The following is a 22,786-nucleotide window of genomic DNA, read 5'->3' as shown; positions in this document are numbered from 1 at the left end:
AATTGCTATTCTTGCGTCCGCTTCTCATCGGTATATCGGTCATTATCGGCGGTTGAATTCGGCGAGCCAAATTGGCGTTTGCGTCCGCACGTCCTGATTCGATCGGGCAATTTAATCAGATTGGCGAAAAATTGACAAGTCTGGATAGAGTCTGTGCGGAAAGAGAAGAGTCGTGGATTGTATTGGGCCCCATACATTCCACGACTCTTCTCTTTCCGCACAGACTCTACGCCTTTAGACGCAAATCATAAAACAAAAATAATAAATTTATAAGAAGCCAGACTACTTCATTAAAATTAATAAGCAACTAGGTGAGGTTGCTTATTAATTTTAATGTAGTCTGGCTGTTTGTTCAAGCCATGTTCAAGCAGTAACAGACTACCGCACCGCCCCTCCCCCTTGGTGATATTTGGTGAGGTTTTTGGCCGCCTCCCCCACATAACATAACCTCACGTGTATTTTTTGAAATTTTTTCATCTGACCGGTCAAGGCCACGCGCTCCATAATTTCGTAAAATAGACTCGCTATTTTGAAGTGTGGAGTGAATATTTAGAAAAAGTATCTACTCATGTGGCAGGTATTTTTGAAGTAAAAACTTCTTTAGCGGCGCTGTGCACTTTTTGTGATGGGGAAAAAATGTTAAACTCGCGACAGGTCACGTGACCGAGAGATTCGACAGATTGAAAATTCGTAAGACGGACACGTGACCTGATCGAAAAACTGTTACAATGTCATTGAGTTTTCACTTCTGCCGGCACTCCCGTTGTTTTTCTTAGTTTCGTTCACTGTAGAAAAATACACGTGACGTCTCTTTAAACCCCCTCTCCCCCAACGTGATCTGTCGTGATTTTTTTCGTGACCCCCACCCCCCGTGTCGAACCTCGCGTGATTTTTGCATAAGCCCTAATAAGAGCCCGTACCATGAGTCACTGACAGTGTCAAAACTGACATTTACGCTATCGAGAACGTAATTTACTTTCTATACATCTCGTTTGCACTAATATGCGAGTACGAGCGATATGTATATAAAGTAAATTACGTTCTCGACGGTGTTTATGTCAGTGCCAAACTGTACGGTTACCATCAGTTTGACATAAACGCCGTCGAGAACGTAATTTACTTTCTATACATCTCGCTCGCATTCGCATATTCGTGCAAACGGGATGTATAGAAAGTAAATTACGTTCTCGACGGCGTTTATGTCAGTGACAAACTGATGGTAACCGTACTGATGGTAGCCGTAAAGGTGGTCGCCGTAGGTACGTGCGTTGAAGACGCAGATATATTAGAGCGAGACAGAGATATTTTGACCGCACCAAGGTCGCGATTCGGTAGTCTGTTACGGCTTTGACAGAGGATCATATCGTCGTTTGATTATCAATTATTATTTAACTTTAATTTTAAACATGTGGCGTCTTCCCGCTGAAGCTTAGCCAGGCTTATTAATTATTAAGTAATTAAACATGTATAAAGTACCCAATTCGTAAGTTATCTTCAGTTCGGAGAAGCTCCGCCTTCGGACTCCATGTGAGCTTGTTTTCATCTCATTAAATTAATGTATATACCGGGATAAATAACCTGGATTATACTTAACCATTTTTAAAGTAAGTCTAAGCATTTGTATACCCATATCATTATTTTCCCCTAAACATATTATGCGTCATAGCAAAAGCACTTGTGAGATGGTGCGTTAAAGGAGAACTACTTGGTCTTGAGTATAGATTTATTGTGTCTTAAATAACAAGTACATGCCGTTATATAGTAAGCTATGCACGTGTGTGCATAGCGTATATTGATACCCGAGCAAGCGAAAGATCCCAAAATTGAACCACGATCTTAGCGAGTGGTTTGTATAATGGAATCTGGAGCGCGGGAAGTCAATTTTACCAGCCAACATAGGATACAACTCAAAATTTGCGTTTGATTACTTTGCCCCACATGTGGATAAAATGCAACTTTCTCATCAGTTTTTGAACAGAGACTCCTGGTGAGGTGAAAATAGTTATTTGTACAACAAGTGATCAAAGTTTGATATTTCTTCGAGTGCTTATTTTGAGTCCCGTGCAAGCGAAAGATTCTATAATATCTAATTTAGAATCTTGAGCGTAGTAAGGGACTCAAAAGCGCACGAGATGTAAATAACTTTGATCTCGTGTAGTACACAACATTTTTCACCTCAGCGCAGTGAGAACATACCTATTAGACAACTTGAAAAATGTAATCCTTGTTCATCACTTAATACCTGCACTCATGTTTTCTTAAGATATACAAACAATTAAGTTTAATTACCGCAATGGAACACAAAAACAAAACGTAATAATAAATTCCATTAAAATAATATAGAAATAAATAACAAACATTAACTGACACTTCAATCAACAACATTTTTGAAAAAAAAAAATCTTTGTAAGATACGGTCCGAATTGCGGATACGTACTATTTGTCAACTATGGTAGAAATTCTTAAAAGTAAAATAATTAATTTTGCGTGATGATCTGTGTATTTTTTGAGTTCGATATTTTAATTGTACAATAAAATACCTAAAATATAGTATTTTATCAGTTTTTATTAAATCTTAAACTTTATTTTTATTTATTAATTATTAAGAATTCATACTCGTACGTGGTTTGGAACGATGCGGTCTGAAGTTTTTCGGGGGTCTATTATAAACCGTGAATATACTGTTGAATGTCGTTTTAACTTTTTTTTGTCTGTTTCTTTTTGCTAACAGTGTGAAAGGGACAGAGATAATAGAACCCAAGTATTTCGAACTTTTATTAGACCCCGCATGTTGAAATGACATTTGACTATAAAGGTCACTTGGATGTCATTTTGTCTCACTCAGTGAGCAAAATCGCATTTTGCTCACTGTTTTTAAGAATCAAAGTACCCTTGTTCGAGCTGCTGAGGTGAAAATTATGTTAATCAACTTTAAATTACAGTGACCTTTTTCGGATTTTAAACCTTTACAGTAGCTTGCAAATCTTGCAATGCGAATGTGGGACGAGCTGCGCTGCCGTCCTCAAGCTAAAAGGCCGCAAAATGCAGCAGTGCCATTTTGAGAAATGAGCAAAAAACGCGCGAAAACATTTTTCTTGAAATTAGTAGGATATAAGCATATACATTAAACGTTATAATATAGTATTTAATTAGTACTATTTTTTAAGTCAATTTAATTTAGTAATAATTCTTAAAAAGTGCTCTAAATCATTAAATTTCCGTTCTTGGTTTGTACCTGTTTAACAAAATTACGCTAATTAAACGACTATAAGGCAGCTAAAGTATATTTAGCGGTCTTTTAACTTTGTAATTTTATCTAAAATTGAATACGTTGTACAAGTCATATGAAGTTAAAAAGTAGAACATAGCTAAAAGGTGACTAGTAGATCTAACCGCCTTTTAGGTATGAATAATAAGTCAACTCATCTAATACATCAAAGACTAAAAGGTGATTAAAAATGTTTAAACGCCTTTTAATTTAACAAAACCATTTGTAATTGTATCGTTTAAAAGATTTTGTGAATTCAGCTAGATAAAAAGGCAGCTATCTTCAGAACAAAATGTAATAACTGCTTTTTAGTTTACAATCATTTCAAATTACCATAAACAAATTTAAGAAGTTACTTTATTCAGAGCAGGAAGAAAATAAATAAAAGACATAAGATACTAAAAATCAAATGTAATCCAAGAAATTAGCGTTCAATCATTCTCAAAATAATATTTATTTGAAGTTCAAGTTAGTAATAAACTCTGCTAATCATAATATTACTGTGGGACAACGTAGGAGTAAGCACATCTTAATTTAATTCGCTTTGCGATCTTCTTACATGCTTAAAATCACAGTTACGTCAGTTTAATGTAATTCCTAATTAAAAACACCCCTCAGTCTTCAGTACGAGCAATTATTTTAATAGTAAAATGGCTTACCCATATTGTTTGTAATTGTACTATAACTACTATAACTTTTTAATACAGCTAAATATGTTTTAATCATCTTACAGAATTATCCATAATCGTTTTTAACGAAAAGGTAGATAGTCAGTCACAAATCTTACACAACTAATGACAATGATCACAATTACTTAAACAAGTAGATAACAAATTCGTATTTGTACTTATGGAGATCAATCAACTTTATTTCTACTTAAAAATTAAATATAACATATAAGTCAGTGATCAGTCTTACATGATTTTTAAGAATAGTGAGGTAGAGAATACTACAGGCGTAATACATGCCCGATAATTAAAGTAATTAGGTTCTTAACTCAAATAATATGTTCATTAAAACTAATAGCGACATACTACCGCGATTCTGGCAAATCGCGCCAAAATTTCAACTTATGTGTAGGTATTACTTGTGAGCATTTGTTTATAATTTCCTTTTTTCTACCAACGTCGGTACCTTTGGGATCGACTCGTTTGGGAAAAGTAATAGGGCTTGGATTCTTCAAGTATTTGTCATTTAGAAAGCGGAGTTGCTGGTAATCATTTTTGAATTCAGTTTTGTATGATAAATCATAGCACCCTCTAGTAAAACATGCTTGTGTAATATCACGAAGGTAAACACGTGGATTCGAATTTTGAATTCTACGCTCTGAAGTAAAGTTAGGCACGTTAATAAAATCTTCAATTACCATGGATTTCACTGTTACTTTTCCCTTGTTCGCTGATCCCACTGATTCCGTAAAATCAGCAAAGTCGTAAATTTTGCCTTTGTGTTTCATGGACAATTCGACTTGATGATGAAACTGGTCACAGCTCATGAAAGTGTGACCAGGTTCGAAGTAGTACAACGTTATGGATTCCGTGCCTATATAATCGCTATTAACCATATGAACTAGCATGGAATATAAAAGCCAGTTCTTGTTCTGTGCACTGCAGTTATCAAGCCATATATTTACATGTTTGGTGTCACGATATTGCAAAAAGAATGAAAAAAATGCACTCATTATGTCTTCTTGCTTTCTTCCAGCTATAGCGTCGTGCCAAAGAACAGCGTAAGGTTTAATACTAGATGTTATTTTTCCCAATGGTGCAAAGGTTTGATTATATGTAGCAAGACGTAAACAGAATATTATTTTCTTAAATGTGTCCAATCTTGGAAGCATTATAACCTTTTGCAAATCAGCACTAAAATATATATTATCCGGGTCTTGTTCAGTCTTGTGTTCTTCATACAATTTTCTAGCTGCAACATATTTGTCATGATGAATCGCAAATGATGTGCAGTCCTCGCAGTTATCTAGAATATTTTCCTCGATATTATGAGAACTTTCTTTTTTGTGTATTTGGTAGCTTTCGCAAACCTCACATTCTTCATTTCCTAAATTAGTAAAAGATATATTCATTTCTTTAACGACCTGCCTATATAATTCGTAAGAAACTGGATCTTGAGGATATTTTTTGCAAAAGTGGTCATGCATAAACGTGATAGTTACGTCGCTCGGCAAATATCTACGGTTAGGAGCATGCGCTCTTCGGTAATGTGGTTCTAAAGGATGGAACGATTCAACGTGTTGACGAAGTATTTCTCTATCGTAAGCTAATGTCTTAGTATGTTTTCCACGTGAATCGGTCAAATCGTCATCAGCTAAAGAGTTGTACAAAACCTTGTCATTCGTTTTATTAAATCCGAGTGTAGTCAAAAAAAATATTTTACAAACTGCCACTTTTGTATCATCATGTTTTCTTAGGAAAAACGTTCTCCTTGGGGCTCGAAGATTTGGTCCAGTCTTTTGCCTCTTAGGTACAACTACAGGCACATTATTTTGTATGAATAATCTTCTTTCTTTCCATGTTAAATTCCAGTAACTGTCGTTAACATCCTCTCTCTCTTCATCTGTCAATAAGGTAGTGCATTTTTTATGACATTTTGAATCGCACCCTGGCTTAACCAGATATTCCAATCGCTTGTCTTCTTTCTTGTCGGCGTTTCTTTCACTTAGACTTGTATCGTATTTTTTTCGCTTAGGTGCAGGTGAACTTTGACCATTTTCTCCAGATAAATCAATACTAATCTCTTCGCTATTGTTAATTGTGGGTATATAATTTAACTCCGTAGTATTCCTTCGTTTTAGAATTCTTTCACCGATTTTATTAGTTTGGGTATCGGGTATGATTTCTATGTTAATGGTATTTCTTCGCTTAATAATATTGGTTGTATTAAACATAGACATATGGGAGTGCTTATTCGGATGTTTATTCAAGACTGGGGCCGCAATTTTATTTTCAGAATCATCACTACTACTCGTTTCTGGAATATAATTTTTGTCGCGCACGGAATCATCGGATGAAAAATCATCATCTCTGTGTGACGATGAAGAACTTCGGCTGCTTATGCTTAGCTCTTCATCACACCTTAAATCAAGTTGTTTTTCAGTATTGGTCGCTGGGAACGCTTGTTGGAGAAGATCTACGGCATTCGACAAAAAGACAGAAGATTTAGATTGTGTGGTAGCGTACTCGTTAAAATTATTAAATATATCAGATGTGAGTGAATAATTCCTGCGATTGACTTCATTTACCATCTCTTGGACACAATGTTTAGGTAATCCTTTTTCCACAGGTTTTTCGTGTGATGACGTGGGTTCCACATAATGATCAGGCAACTGGATGTTATGACAATCGACCGAATGATGGATGTCTTCACTGTTTTGGTTTGATGGATTTCTACATCTGTCTAAAATGGTTTTCAACCGAGAGGTCTTCGGTTCATACCTGGAGCAATTAAACATATTTCTATAAGTTCTAGGTGCCTACCTTATCCTAAAAAAGTAGTTTTTTTGTCCCGCGTAGGTATGTGAAGTGTACTTAACTGTGAGAAGACGTCCATAAAAACGTTTTGGTCAAAAAAGTAAGATTATGTTTCCGATTATACTATTAATACAACTTATGCAACACACTACAGGCAGACAGACAATTTAAAGATTGTTTTATGAGTTCTCATGATTGTTTTGTCTCTCCATCACCAGGCAAGCTTCATAGTACATACAATGCTATTAAACATATCTTCACAAGATATACCTACACATCAAATTAGTTCCCAATTGAAAATGATGAAGTAAAATGTACATTGAGTAGAGTACTAAACTTGACTAAAGAAATAACGCGCCAAAACAGGTGTTAAACTATCTATAAGAAGGTCGTTAAACGGTAGGTACATAATACTTATCCCAAATGAATACGTAAAAATACTTTACCTCGTGAGTTTGCGCGGCTGCATACTGGAATTGGCGGGAAACTGCGCCCGGTCTTCACGTGCCACACCCTCACTCGACGGGAGCGCCCGCGCAACTGATTTCGTTGCTTCGAGCGAGGATCAAGTAACCGCCTTATTGATATGGAATACCTAGTTACCGCGATATATTTCTGGAACTGTCTACTATTTTGTTCTATCATTGCCAAATTAAAAAGCCGTGACGGCCTTAAACCGATGCATTTGCATGTATACCTTTTACGCCTATACTAACGACAAGGCGGCTAAGCGACTTTAACGGCTTTTTAATTGTGTATTTATAGCTTAGCTGCTATTTAGTTTGGGAGTAATCATCATTTGGCCGTAATATTTGTTACGCTAGGGAGCAGTTAAAGTACAGTAGCCACCTTTTAGTCGTGGAAGTTGCAATAACTGTTTTTAAGAGTTGTACTAAATACCCGATGTCAAATAGTAAGAAGCAGTTATTGGCCTTTAACAGCCTTTTAGTGAATTTTCTAATTAAAAACTGCCTTTTTGCTGGTAAAAGTGGCAAAATGGTGTATTTAGCCGCTCGCGGGACGGCCGTAACTTCGCGGTTTTTTCACATAGAGCTATGACACCTAGATAGGTAGATAGAGAATTGTTTACTGTATCGCGCTGTGATATTAACTCAAAAACGTCGTAAGAGCCTTTAACGGCCTTTTAGCTTGAGGACGGCAGTGCGTCAGTTCGGGTTGGACCGGCATGACTTCCCTACGCTTCTGGGGAACGTATCCACGCTGCTGCGTATGCTGACGCTTAACATCGACAGCCGGAATACCAAACGTTTGTATGACACTATAATACCAATTTCATAATTTGAGGTAGTTTGAGGCCCGGGGAAGGACATAGGGTAGTTTTTTTAGGGTTCCGTAGCCAAATGGCAAAAAACGGAACCCTTATAGATTCGTCATGTCTGTCTGTCTGTCTGTCTGTCTGTCCGTCCGTATGTCACAGCCATTTTTTTCCGAAACTATAAGAACTATACTGTTGAAACTTGGTAAGTAGATGTATTCTGTGAACCGCATTAAGATTTTCACACAAAAATAGAAAAAAAACGATAAATTTTTGGGGTTCCCCATACTTAGAACTGAAACTCAAAATTTTTTTTTTCATCAAAGCCATACGTGTGGGGTATCTATGGATAGGTCTTCAAAAATGATATTGAGGTTTCTAACATCATTTTTTTCTAAACTGAATAGTTTGCGCGAGAGACACTTCCAAAGTGGTAAAATGTGTCCCCCCCCCCCTGTAACTTCTAAAATAAGAGAATGATAAAACTAAACAAAATATATGATGTAGGTACATTACCATGAAAACTTCCACCGAAAATTGGTTTGAACAAGATCTAGTAAGTAGTTTTTTTTAATACGTCATAAATAGTAAACCGCAATTTACCTTTCATTCAATTACTTGCTGCTACGGAACCCTTCATGGGCGAGTCCGACTCGCACTTGGCCGCTTTTTGTTATCACTGGTCATCATCATTTCCACGCAGCGCAGACGAAGTCGCAGGTAGGGAATGCAATAACCGGCCAAACTTCATAACCGGTTTCGGTTACGGTTATGCCCGAAAAATAACCGAATATCGGTTATAATCGGTTACGGTTATTTTCGGCGAAAAATGATAAATTTACAATAAAGTAATTAAAAAATTACGAAAATAAAGGTACAGTATTAGGGATTGTGAGATTAAGTCTTCGTTTTTTAATAAAACACAAGAATACAGTAAAAGTAAAATATGACCTTGGACGTGATACAATTAGGGATTGCTCCCGGTACTGAGTTTGTATGGCGAGAACCGGGAATTCCCGGGAATTCCCGGTTCTCGCCATACATTCAATAAAATATTTCATAAATAAGGGAAGTAAATTTGGTGTATTTTAATTATTAATGTACACGAATGACAAAAATTATAATAATCACAGGCGTCACAGTCAAAAAAGGCAGGATTTTGTAGTCATTAGATGACAAAAACATAGAACTTAAGTCATAATTGTCATAAATAAATAACCGAAAATAACCGTAACCGGTTATTCGAGTTTCCAATAATCGGTTATGAAATTTTTGTCAAAATAATCGGTTATTTCGGTTACGGTTACGGTTATAACCGATTTGCATTCCCTAGTCGCAGCCAGAAGCTAGTGGTTTAATTACTTTTTTTTTCCAGGGATACCATTTATCTTCTACCTGTGGATGCTAGTATCTCTATCCAGCTACGTCTACGGTTTCCCAATATCCGTCTTCTGGTTTATCTTCATCCGGGATGAAGAAGAGGAACTGTTGGAGAAAATCATAGCATTCTCTCAACTGACAGTCTGTACGGGGTCCGTCGGCATGTATTTGCATATGTATTGGAATAAGTAAGTACACAGTAAAAAATTGTAAACAAACAGGAATAGGTACCTAGCTATTCCTGTTTGTTTACAATTTTTTTACGACCTGTGTACGATTTAAGATTCTGAATTAAGTAATAATAATATACTGGGGCCGTGGGGTCCAAGCGCTCATGTCCTTTTCAAACACTTTTCAAAGAACTAATACGAGTATGTAAAAAGCTCGTGGATACAACTGTACGGATATGATGGTCGTTCTTGTCTACGTGACAGCGTGATAAAACGGTGTCCGTCACTTTCTTTCCCACGGTGTTAAACAGTGACAGTTATTTTATCACGTGGATAAAGATGGATAAAGCTATCCATAATAGGCTGGCTGGTGACAGCTGGCAGCTTTCTCTCGCAGCGCATAAGTGTTGCCATTTAGCGAGGGAATGCTGCCAGCATCTTTGGCACAATGCCGCGGGGGCCTTTTTTAGATGTTTTTTTTTAATTTAGATTATTTAGTTTTTAATTTTATTATAAGTACTTAGTTTATTTTTAACTTTAGTTTTTAATTTTAGATTGTAATTTTATCTGTTGTTACATGAATAAATATAATTCCAACAATTGGTTGATAAGGAGGAGTAATAATATGTGTGAAGATCTCAATGTTTTTTTTTCAGAAATAAACTAAATAGAATTATAGACGCGTATATTCTCTGTGACTCTAAAGTGGTACTCTACAGCAGGATGTCCAGAAACATCGAGGTGACCTTGAAGTCAGTCAAAAAAAGGGCATTCGTGTTTTGGATCTTCGCTATGAGCCAAGTTGTAGTTTACTTTATGGTTCGACCGCTGGTTCTTGACAGAAATTCTATGAAAGACTATCAACTTATGTGGGGTATGTTCACTGTTTTGTAGTAATAAAATATACGAGTAGAGACCGTCTAAACTAAGTTTGCATCTACTTGGAAGCGACAAATTATGACGCCACTATAAACACCATATTTTCATAGGAATTTAACGTGTAGGTACCTATAGTATAACAATATTATTTTAAACCTTCTAGTTTTCTTTTTTTATAAAGAACATAGTCTGTCACACCATTTCCGCCAGTAGAAAAAGCGGCAAATTTAAAAAATTTAGGCGCGAAGGGTTATCGCCTCATATATATATTTTTTATATTTTAAATTTTTATAGAATATTTGATTTTCGCGCCTTTTGCTAATAACAAACTTGTTTGACCGGCTATATGTACATATAAGTATATTAGTATACTTACTCACTTAGACCTTAGAAAACCTTATCACTAAGATTCATGCCAAAATGTAAATGTTTGCTCCTTGTATCCTTGAGTTAAACATATCTATTAGATAATTTATATTTCTTTATTTTATTTAAATAATCTAAATGCACCCTAGAATTATATCCGTAACAACAGTAGTGCTCTCGCACCTCTGTCGGGAGCCCCTACGGTGCAGACCTGACGTAGACAGTATATCACTAGTGGTATTAGTATTAAGTACATAATACCTATCTCTCCCCTTTTAATGGTTTATTTCTATATTCTTCTAGGTCTTGATCCAATTGTCGAAACACCTAACTTCGAAATTTCACTTTTCGTCATAATGATGATCTCGACGGTATCCGTATTTGCACCCCTCAACATTCTTGTTCTACTCATGGTCATCGTCGGCTACTCCGAAGCCCACATGTTAGCCCTCAGCGAGGAGCTGCTGTATCTATGGGAAGACGCCGAAATCGACTACCAGATGCAAACACCAAATGTCCTCCAAATCGACGAGTTTGTAAAACGACGTTTGGAAAACATAATTAAATCTCACGCGCAAAGTATAGAAATGTTTCAGCAGGTTGAAGAAGTGTGTAGAAATGGACTTGCTATTCAATTCATGTTGAATTCAATATCTCTCGTAGCTTGTCTCATGGGGGGATTACAGAACACATATGTGCAAACCCCTTTTACTTTAATGCTGGTGGGCATGGATTGTTACACGGGTCAGAATCTCGTGAACGCAAGCTTAACGTTCGAAGCTGCGGTTTACAGTTGCAAATGGGAAAGGTTTGACAAGAATAACATGAAATCAGTGCTGTTGATGCTGCGAAATGCGCAGAAAACTATGCAGTTGTCAGCGGGGGGAGTTGCTGTCCTGAACTACGCGTGTTTCACCACCTTTGTCAAGAGTATCTACTCTGCGTATACTGCGTTCCAGTCAAGTGATTTAGATACAGGGGAGACAGAAGAATTGGCAACTTTGTAACCGTTTGTTATATTTACCACATAATAAGTAGATTAGTATAATAAAAGTAGTCAAAGTAGCCCTGGATTTACCCGGGATCTCGTGCAGACACGGAAGTCCCCCACACCTGGCGGACGACGAACCAAAGAGATCTGAAATCTTTAAATTTGTAGTGTATCCGGCCGCATAACTATTTGGAAAGCCATAAGGCCTTGTATCAATTTGAATATAGGTCAATGTTGTCAATCAATAAATAGATCCTGAATGCTGTTCGTCTATATATTTCTAGTAATATCCCAAGAATACCACAAAATTTAGCCCCAAAGTTGCCACTAAATCGTGCATTTGGAAGAAAAGGACAGAGAAGGCCGACCCCAAGTAAATGGGATAAGGGCCAGACAGAAGAAGAATGGATTAGTATAATACCTATTGACATGCTTTTGGTTGCATTTAGCGCACAAATCAAAACATCATCAAAACCTTAATATATTGTTAAATCAGAATCTGCATCCTGTACGTGTAGAGCTGTAGAGTGTACAGTGGCGGATTTGTAGTCTTTGCCGCCCTAGGCCCCAGGTCCTATAGCCGCCCTTTTCGCAGCACCCATCATATTCGACTACATTTTTAGTTAGTTCTTGTTATCATCAGCGGATTTTTTGTCACCATTTGCCGCCCCTAAATTTTTGCCGCCGCCACTGAGAGTGTAGACGAGTAAAATGAATAACTGGATTGTCGGATGGCTGACATTTTTATGCAATGCTCAAAGAGAAATGGAATACAAAAAATTTAAAAACTATTATCCAAAGCAATCAAGTAAACCGAAAGTAATTTAAATGGTATTTTAACTGACACTTGTGCTTGTTATAAAAAAGATGTACCTTTTTGTTTGAAAGTTTGTATGGAAGAGAAATAAAAACAGCAAATTTGTACCAAAAAATGGCAAAAAGGCATGGATAAATCATTAAAACATTAAGTATATACTTAAACTATTTAAATATTTATTCTTTTGAAATGCCAAATTCAGTGTTTTAGTTAACATTTTTAATCTTTGACTTTGGGCATAGTTCCATTTGTATGAAAATCGTCACCGCCGCCACGCACTATAAATTATTTTATTATTACGAAAAAATGTATGAATGCCTACTTTAAAGTGATTTTCCAGAATAAAGAATACATGGGCTATATCGTCAATTTTTTTATTTAGTGCAAATCGCCACACTGTGATTGTAACATCCAAAATTGACACAAAAAATTACATAACATTTTCATTTTTTTTTTGTACGAAAAAAAAAATGATGATGTGATTTTTGTACGAAAATCATTTTAATGATTTTAATTATTTCAAAAATGAATTTCTCGTCTCTAAATTATTGGCTACGTGCGAAGTACATAGCGGGGGAAAGTAAAGCGATCGCAGCGCATGTGGTGGTGAAAATTGGAACTAAAAATGGATATAGAGACAAAAACCCTATGTGTAAGGCCTGAGTGGACGCTCGAGTTGGGCGTGGAGCGGGGCGGGGCGTGCGGCGTGCATGTTAAACAAATGCAAACGTATAGTAGCGGCCTTAGTGCACGCGCGCTGCTCACATCACTTATGAGCCCGACGCCACGCTGCACGCCCCGCCGAACGCTCCGCTTCGAGCGTCCACTCAGGCCTTACACTAATAATATTTGGTCTCAAAGAACAACAAGGTGTTAGCTTGCGTCCTCGATGTGAAATCAGAGGGCCTATTACCGCGAACACCGAATTTCGCAAATTCAACCTTTCTCTGTCACTCTAATTACGGTTTTATTGGAGTAAAAGAGAAAATTTGCGACCTTCGGTGTTCACGGTAGGCCCTCAGGACCTTTTACAGTCAGCATATTGCTGAATTACTTGGGGACTTCTGACTGAAAATTGGGAAACAAATGGAAAATGTTAAGAAATGTTAGACACGGCGGTGTTCGATTAATATCCTTGTTGATTTGATTTTGAAATTTTTTGGTTTATGGAAACATAAAAAAAAAACTACGAGAGATTGATTGAGAGAGACACGGTGATGGTAAGATTGAAAATAACTGCCTGATGAAGTTTCAAAATAAAATAAATGTTAGGGATATATTTATTAACAGAATAAAAACACTAAAAACTGATAAATAAAAATATTGACCTGTCGGGGACGGATGGTCCCGATGGCGGTGGGCGCGTGGGGGTAGTACCTAGATGTATTACTTCACAGCCAAAATAGTAGGTATGCTACCAACGCATGAAATAAATATTCGGACTCATTAACCATACTAGTGCCTACTATATTTCAGTACTAAATGATGAAAAGAACTAATTGCTATTAGAATGTTGACTGGTTAAATTGCAAATAAAAAGATCACATGAAATCGTTCAAATCTTTATTTCAGTCAAACTAAACCGGTTCCAACCCTACACCTCTGACCCGAGAAGATTTAACCCGGCAACAAACTCGGCGGGACACATCTTTTCAAAACAACACATAGTTTCTTTATTTTACAAAAGTAAGCTTCTAATGGCACATAAGAAATCAAAATAACACTTGGAATAAAACACTTAGCTAAACGGTTAAACAACGTGAGAATCTATAAGCTTTCAGAATAATCCTTCAGGTGTAAGCCTTCAGGAACGTAGCGAATTAGGCACGAGCTTGGCTAACGTCCGATCTCTAGCGCGGTCCGATCAAGAAGAAAGAAGCCAGTTCCAGCGGCGGAGCCAACCGCTCCCGCCTCCAATTCAAGTTGGTAAACCTGCCTGACCAGTCTACCAACATAACGACAAAAATGCCTGCTCGTGCCTACGTTCACTCAAGATACCCCTCTTGACGTTCCAAAGCCTTCTACCTGTCATTTTCGTTCAACAATACACCAATAGATGGCGTTATACTCTCTGCGCAACTTTATTATTTAGTTACAAGCAAGTATTACGTAGCCAAACATTGCTAATGGATTTTATACAGGCGTCTAACTATGAACTGTAATGCTGCAATACGTCCTTCTGGTGTCTCGCTCCGACACGGCCGTCCTGCGTTACACACGTCCTCGTGTGTGGGTGTATGCATTTGATACTGAAACAAAACATACAGCACAGTATCTCATCGCTCGGTCATTCCTGACCAACAATTTGGTTCTCACCCAAATTACTATTAAAATCAAACTTTGTTATCAATCAAACCAGAAAAAATAATTGTTCAAAATTACTTTAACAATCCTCAATTCTCTAGTCAAAAATAGTCCATCGAGCAACGACTAAATAAAAATAATCATCAGTAATCATCGCCGCTATCTAACGGATACACTCCAATAATCATCGCCTCCATCTGGCGGATACTCTCAAATTTATGTAAAAACAGAACAATCCCAAACATCAAAAACACAAATCACAACAGCTCTAATTCATTGCTCGACAGTATCACTACTATTGTCGTCAATATCAATTTACGGGGAAATTATCTGGCATTAAAAAAAAAAATTTGGTCATATGTGATCTAAATGTTTGTAAGACATCTTAAAATAAATAACATTCTGAATTGATAGTTCCAATTTTACTCATATGAACACAGTACATAAACAGGAATTCATTTTTAACAAAACAACACCAGTCCTTCGGTGCATTGCCAGTCCTTCGGCAGATACCAGACCCTCGTCAGAAGTAACCATCTCAGCCGCGTAAGTGCTACTCCTCGCAAAGAGCATTCTGCACATAAAAAGCAGACCACGTGCACCTCTTACATGCTCCGGCACTTCTGATGCGGTCACTAAACAATACCCATACCCAGTCCATCGGGCATACTTTCAGTCCATCGAAAGCAAAACAGTATTGCCCAGTACATCGGGCGTACTCTCAGTCCTTCGAAAGTACAAGCTTTCAGTCCGTCGAAAGCAAAACAATGTTAACAGTGAATTCCAAAAAAAGAAAATAAAAACAGGTCTTTAAATCATGTTACTCAGAACCATTGGTACTATCAGCGTCAACTGATTAACTGAAACTGAACATTACTGATCAAAATCACTAAAGATAGCTTTCTTCTTTAGCTTTAACAACAGAAACTCGCTCAAGACTTCTATGCAGAAGTAAAACATCTCAAAATAATCCCAACGAAATGGGAACTGCTCACCAGCTTAATAAAGTATGATGCACGCGACCAAGTCAAAGGTGGTGGTGGTGAGGTCCAACCCATGCACGGAGGCTGATCCTTTCCGCTTGCCGTTGCCGTTGCTGTGGCAGATTGCGAGAGACACGATGTGGTTCAACATAGCTGGCTGTTACTGAAATCATCATTTGCACGGTATCAGGTTCATCATGTATGCAGGCTAAACTCAAAAGGTTTATGAAATGCAAGGTGGCAGACACAAAAAAAACATGTTTTCAATGTATACGGGGCTTCAAAAATCTCAGAATAAAATTTAAACTTCAATGAGTGCGCTTTAATTCATTCTATGAACAAACACGTGTTCCAAAAATAAGTAACACGGTAAAATGGGCCAATACGAAAAGTGACAGCATATTAGTTACGTTCGACTGTTATGCTTCGCCATTACACTCAAAATAAAATTCACTAATAAACAATTAGAACGAAACCTGTCCTTTTATTTCCAAATCTCCAGCACAGAAGATACTGCACAGCTGCTTCTGTGTCACGGGCGTAATGGTGTCTGCAAGTTCGCTCGGCTCTGGCTGCAGGACACTGTAACATTAATTTTCATATGCGTAGCTCATGTTTCCATAGTATGCACGATTTGTGATCTATCACGGCATTACGAGCAATAATTTGTCGCAATTTTATAATTACTAAACGTTACAGGGTAAAGATTACATAATCCTATGCATTGGCAAATCAGCAGGATCAATTTCTAACGGTGCATTGTATTTTCATGAAAAAAAAAATATTTTTTGAGGGTAGATGCACAAGTGAGCGATGAAATAATATCACGTCGCGACAGCCAATATTTGATTTTAATTAACAATATGGATTTCACATCAAAATAACTTAAGATCACTTAGATTTCAACGGATTTTAAAAATTAATTGTATTTTCAAATCAATTATTGAGGGTAGATTCACAAGTGAGCGATAAAATAATATCACGTCGTGATAGCTAATACTTGGTTTTAATTAACAGTATGGATTTCAAATCAAAATAACTCGAGATCGCCTCGATCTAAATGGATTACAAAAATTAATTGTAAAGAAACGCGGCGATACCAGAGATGACGTCACGTAACGACCGCTATGCTCGACTGCCTCAATCATAATTCACAATTTCACAATAATTCTCACCAAATAACAATGAATTACACTCACCATTCAATCAAGGTTAGACACGTAAGCTTACCATTACAAAGTGTCCAGATTATGGAATGTAGGTCACCAGAAATACACCACGCTCCCAGGTGGCTGTGTAAGCAATACATGAAACTACGCATCGATCCCACTTGCTGATGTCGGGGACAGATGGTCCCGATGGCGGTGGGCGCGTGGGGGTAGTACCTAGATGTATTACTTCACAGCCAAAATAGTAGGTATGCTACCAACGCATGAAATAAATATTCTGACTCATTAACCATACTAGTGCCTACTATATTTCAGTACTAAATGATGAAAAGAACTAATTGCTATTAGAATGTTGACTGGTTAAATTGCAAATAAAAAGATCACATGAAATCGTTCAAATCTTTATTTCAGTCAAACTAAACCGGTTCCAACCCTACACCTCTGACCCGAGAAGATTTAACCCGGCAACAAACTCGGCGGGACACATCTTTTCAAAACAACACATAGTTTCTTTATTTTACAAAAGTAAGCTTCTAATGGCACATAAGAAATCAAAATAACACTTGGAATAAAACACTTAGCTAAACGGTTAAACAACGTGAGAATCTATAAGCTTTCAGAATAATCCTTCAGGTGTAAGCCTTCAGGAACGTAGCGAATTAGGCACGAGCTTGGCTAACGTCCGATCTCTAGCGCGGTCCGATCAAGAAGAAAGAAGCCAGTTCCAGCGGCGGAGCCAACCGCTCCCGCCTCCAATTCAAGTTGGTAAACCTGCCTGACCAGTCTACCAACATAACGACAAAAATGCCTGCTCGTGCCTACGTTCACTCAAGATACCCCTCTTGACGTTCCAAAGCCTTCTACCTGTCATTTTCGTTCAACAATACACCAATAGATGGCGTTATACTCTCTGCGCAACTTTATTATTTAGTTACAAGCAAGTATTACGTAGCCAAACATTGCTAATGGATTTTATACAGGCGTCTAACTATGAACTGTAATGCTGCAATACGTCCTTCTGGTGTCTCGCTCCGACAGACCTAAGTCGTAGTCGCTCGTTAGGGTGCCCAGAAGGCTGGCCACATTACCCATTTGCCCCGCTGGATGGCAATGCTGATATTGCTGATCCGCTGGGCAAAATATTGGCCAGCCCTCTGGTCACCGGAAGCCTCAATGAGGCGCTTTGACAGCTCCTCATAGAGCCCCAAGGTCTCCAGTAGTCTCCACACCAAATTAGGGAACATCTTAGTAAGATGATCTTACACAGATCAACCTAGCCCCAAACTAAATAAAGCTTGTACTTTGGGTGCTAGGCGACGATATACACACTTAAATAGATAAATACATAAGTACCTACTTATAATATGATATAATACATAGGAAATACCCATGACTCAGGAACAAATATTTGTGTGTGAACACACACAAATAAATGCCCTTACCGGGATTCGAACCCAGGACCATCGGCTTCACAGGCAGGTCACTACCCACTAGGCCAGACCGGTCGGGTCGTCGAATAAATAAAGACCCGTGCAAGAAAGGGGAGACAGAATTTCTAATCAAATTAATTACATTGACACAAAACGTAACTAACTGGTTCCCTACATACAGCAAGAGAGGTAAGGGACACCCGAAAAGGAGATGGGAGGACGATTTCCCACCAAAATGGACAAGAACCGCACATGATAGAAGGAAGGAAGGCTTTAGAGGAGGCATTTGTCGGAAACCCCGACAACCTGACCAACTTATTGAAAAATTAAAATTAACTATTTACAAAATAAAATCATATGTCACGAGTACAAAGAGTACAAACGAGTCAGTGAATAAAGGCTAATTGAGATTGAGATTTAGAATTACATTGGTAGGTGTATATGTATACCGAGGCAACCCATTAATTTCCCTTACAACATACTATTATTTGAATGTCTGTGCCGGGTCTACAGGAACCCGTACGTCCGGTCTATGGGCGGTCATTTTTCGCAAACTCTGCTTACTTTAAAGGGTCACTTCACTTACTTGGAAGGGGGAGGGAAGGGAATATGAGGTTCTTTATAATAAAACATTGTGTGATTGTTTCAGTTTATGTTCGGATTCAGAATATTCAGACTACACCAGCATTAACCTTTTGGACGCCAATGACCGATATATCCGCACCGTAGGTTCAACGCCAAAGACCGATTAATCGGTCATAGACCACAGAGCAACATCGACCTACGTGCATATACATAAAGTTCAACTTCAGTTTTGACACTTCAATGATGTGGCGTCTGAGTGACAGCTTTTGTGTTTGACACGGCGTGGAAAAGGTTAAGGATGACTCACGATACAATGTAACACTTTAAACTCTCGCGTTTTGTACACATATTTAATTACACAAACGGGTCTACCGCGATATACCGCGTTTGTGTAATTAAGTACCACGCTACAATGGTCGGGGCCCGGGCCGGGACGTCCGACACTTCAGTTTTCTATAAAGCGTCACGTGATCACGGTCACCTGTCATAGAAAAAGAAGTGTCGGGCACCTCGGCCCGGGCCCGGACCGTTCTAGCGTGAGTCAGCCTTTACTATATTGCCGTATTGCAGCGCGACATTATTGCTGCCCGCGCTATAATCAAATATCGTGAAGACTTGAAAGTCGTATCAATCCAGAAATTGCAACAATTCATTCCATTCCACGTGCGAGGCATGAAATTAAGATGTACTTAGGCCGGGTAGGTATTTAGTTTACTTAGTCAGATTCTCAGAATTTAACCTAATGGGTGGGCAACCTTAACTACATACTCGTACTAAACTATAAAGGGGCCCACTGATTAACAGTCCGCCGGACGGTATCGGCCTGTCAACTAGAACAAAAATTTGACAGTTCCGAACAACTGACACAGGCCGATACCGTCCGGCGGACTGTTAATCAGTGGGCCCCTTAAGTATTAGTTAGTATAATATAGTTAGTATTATACTATCATTGACAGAACTTACCATTCAACGCACCAAAATCGGCAAATCATATTATTTATCACTCAGTCTCAGGCTTAGTCTGGCCTAGGTCTAAATATTAGTAACAGAAAGCGAATATCACGGTAGCCTTTGTGCAATTACGACTTGAAAGGAACCCAGTTGAACTCTATGGACGGCCCATTTACTTAAAAAAACCGCGCAGGTTTTCTAGGGGCATTCCACAATTATTGTATGCACTAAATAGTCAGTCGCCGTGGTCGAAACCGGCCAGGAGAGTAATGATGATTGATGAAATGATGAAACGCGTAACATAAAAAGGTCTACTCGTTTTTTGTCGGTGTTGCGTGGCAGCTACCTTAATGACCTGCAGAAATTTGTGTATTATACTAGGTTCTGCCTCATATAAAAAAGCTACCTCCATACCAAACTTCATCTAAATCAGTCCAGCGGTTTAACCTTTTCGACGCCGTGTCAAACACAAAAGCTGTCACGCTGACGAAGTGTCAAAACTGAAATTGAACTTTATGCATATGCACGTTGTCTATGTTGCTCTGTGATATGTGACCGATTAATAGGTCTTTGGAGTTGAACCTACGGTGCGGATATATCGGTCATTGGCGTCCAAAAGGTTTAGCGTGAAGAGGTAACAGACACTTTTACATTTATAATTATTATAATAGTTGGGATGGTTGGGATATAAAGTCATCGTTTTCATTTTGAAGTAATTAGGCTCTTCTCGCAGCGCCCTACGTAATGGGGGCACCGCAGTCTCGAGGGCTCTCGGCCCTCTCGGGGCCCAAATTACTCAAAGTGGGGCAAATCAGTCATCTCAGCCCGAACTTGATCTTTGATCTCTCGACCCCTCGTGTGTCTTTTTAGAACGTTCAAATCTTTGTCTTTCCGTAGGTACTCGTTTTGCGAGCCCTTATACTTTTTATTAGGTGAATGCAAAGCATTGTTTGGTTTAAGGTTTCGTACCCGAAGGGTGACATGCAGCCCTAGTATCACGGTCGCATTTTTATCGTTTGTCACCATGCCTGTCACGTTCTAACAAGTATGTAAGTGCGAAAGTGACGGGCATAGTGATAGTCGATAAAAATAGAACCATGCTGAGCCCGCATTATTAAGGTACCGCGCGTTGGAATTCAGACTAGGTACACCAGCTATTAAAATAAATCAAAATTATAACCGTAGGGGTACTACTCGGTCATACACATTTTATTGTATGGTCTCTTTCGCGGCTTTGCTCTAGACACCGCAAAATTAAGAGAATAAACAGCTAATTTTTTTGCTGCACTCTTACAGATGGGATACATTTTTCAGTACCTACATGAGACTATACAAATTACCCGCGACGTTAAATTTCATAGTTTTGTTCACAGAATAGTACATTTCAATGCAAGTGTGAAAAGTGTGTTATCATTTACGAGTCCCGAGATGTCTTTTATGAGCCGTAGGCGAATAAAAGACACGGGACAAGTAACCATGGGACGGGACCATGAGTCACCGACAGTGTCAAGACTGACATTTACGCTATCGAGAACGTAATTTGCTTTCTATACATCTCGTTTGCACTAATATGCGAGTACGAGCGAGATGTATAGAAAGTAAATTACGTTCTCGACGGCGTTTATGTCAGTGCCAAACTGGTGGTAGCCGTACTAGAGGACGTATTACGTAACGGACGTAAATTTTGTAATACCTAATCTATCATTACATTTTTAAAAGATAAAAGTTTAAGCCGTGCTTTTTAAAAATTTTAAGTAGGTAGCTTTTCTTTAAAGTTTATAAGTATATTTTCTTAATACACCTTTTTAAAGCTTCTGTTGGAAGTAAGGAATCACAGATCATAATAAACAACAACGTAAAGAAGAATTATACTTTATTTAACCTGACAAGTAAATTATAACTTTTCGACGAGACACTCTAACAATTACCTATTCGACAAAAGGAAAGACAGATTAGGGAAATAAAAATATTTTTTAAACCGCGCAGACTTATGAATTGACAAAAACTCGAGTTTTTGAGTAGGTACAGTCAGCATTAAAAGTAGCGTAGGTATCAGACTAAGCGTCAAAAATACGTATCTACTACGTATCTACCATACCGTAACTTAACAAAAAGAGTATGTCCATATCTAGAAGAAATAGACGTAATAACATAAACTAATCTAATAACAGTACCCCTTGTGTAAATTTAATTCTGTTGCTGTTCAAATCCCATACAAAAATAGACATAACGCAATCTCAACGCTTGTCACGCTATCGAATGAAATTTACACTAGGGGTTCTGACACCATATACCTACATTAACGAGTAACCGAACATCAACCATATAATGGTAGTTTATGGCATTCTAATAATAATGTCGGTTTTTTGTTTTTCTAACTGTTAAAAAAGTATTTCTGATAAATTGCAAACTGTAAAATTAAGATAAGACTTATCCAATAACAAGACTTAAACTATTATTACCTACTTTAACTAGAGATCTTTGTAGTGGTTTTTTGTTTAGAATTTTTTTTTTAACCCGCATAAATATCAATGTGGTTCAGTGAAGGGGACGGACTGAAAATCAGCGCGGCGCAGGCAATTTGTAATGAAATGACTGACGCAGCGTACTTATGCTGAGCCCGTTCCTTTTGCCGCACAATTATTCTTATTTTTTTCAATCCTTATGTTCTGTAACCTGTATGCTTTTTGTGTTGCAAGAAATGGTTTCTTATTCTTCTTATTCTTATTCTT

The 22,786-nt window shown here is 38.0% G+C and overlaps 2 protein-coding genes across 2 annotated transcripts; one reads left to right on the top strand and one right to left on the bottom strand.

Annotated features, from left to right (window-relative positions):
• Positions 1 to 3,154: 3,154 nt before the first annotated feature.
• On the bottom strand, positions 3,155 to 7,832 carry LOC134653855 (uncharacterized). The gene is made up of 2 exons (XM_063509218.1): positions 7,200 to 7,832; positions 3,155 to 6,717 (listed from the first exon to the last, which is right to left on the bottom strand). Exons 1-2 carry the CDS (start codon positions 7,220 to 7,222, stop codon positions 4,302 to 4,304), a joined length of 2,439 nt encoding a protein of 812 aa, XP_063365288.1. The 5' UTR covers positions 7,223 to 7,832; the 3' UTR covers positions 3,155 to 4,301.
• LOC134654373 (uncharacterized) lies at positions 7,750 to 11,851 on the top strand. Its single transcript, XM_063509837.1, has 5 exons — positions 7,750 to 7,754; positions 7,902 to 8,020; positions 9,405 to 9,597; positions 10,236 to 10,453; positions 11,128 to 11,851. The coding sequence occupies exons 1-5, from the start codon at positions 7,750 to 7,752 to the stop codon at positions 11,829 to 11,831; spliced, it is 1,239 nt and encodes a 412-aa protein (XP_063365907.1). The 3' UTR covers positions 11,832 to 11,851.
• The last annotated feature ends 10,935 nt before the right edge of the window (positions 11,852 to 22,786 follow it).

Source organism: Cydia amplana, chromosome 14 (assembly GCF_948474715.1).
Source record: "Cydia amplana chromosome 14, ilCydAmpl1.1, whole genome shotgun sequence".
Classification (NCBI taxonomy): domain Eukaryota; kingdom Metazoa; phylum Arthropoda; class Insecta; order Lepidoptera; family Tortricidae; genus Cydia; species Cydia amplana.
The sequence above is the reverse complement of the archived record's forward strand: the minus strand, read 5'-3'. Positions and strand labels throughout refer to the sequence as shown.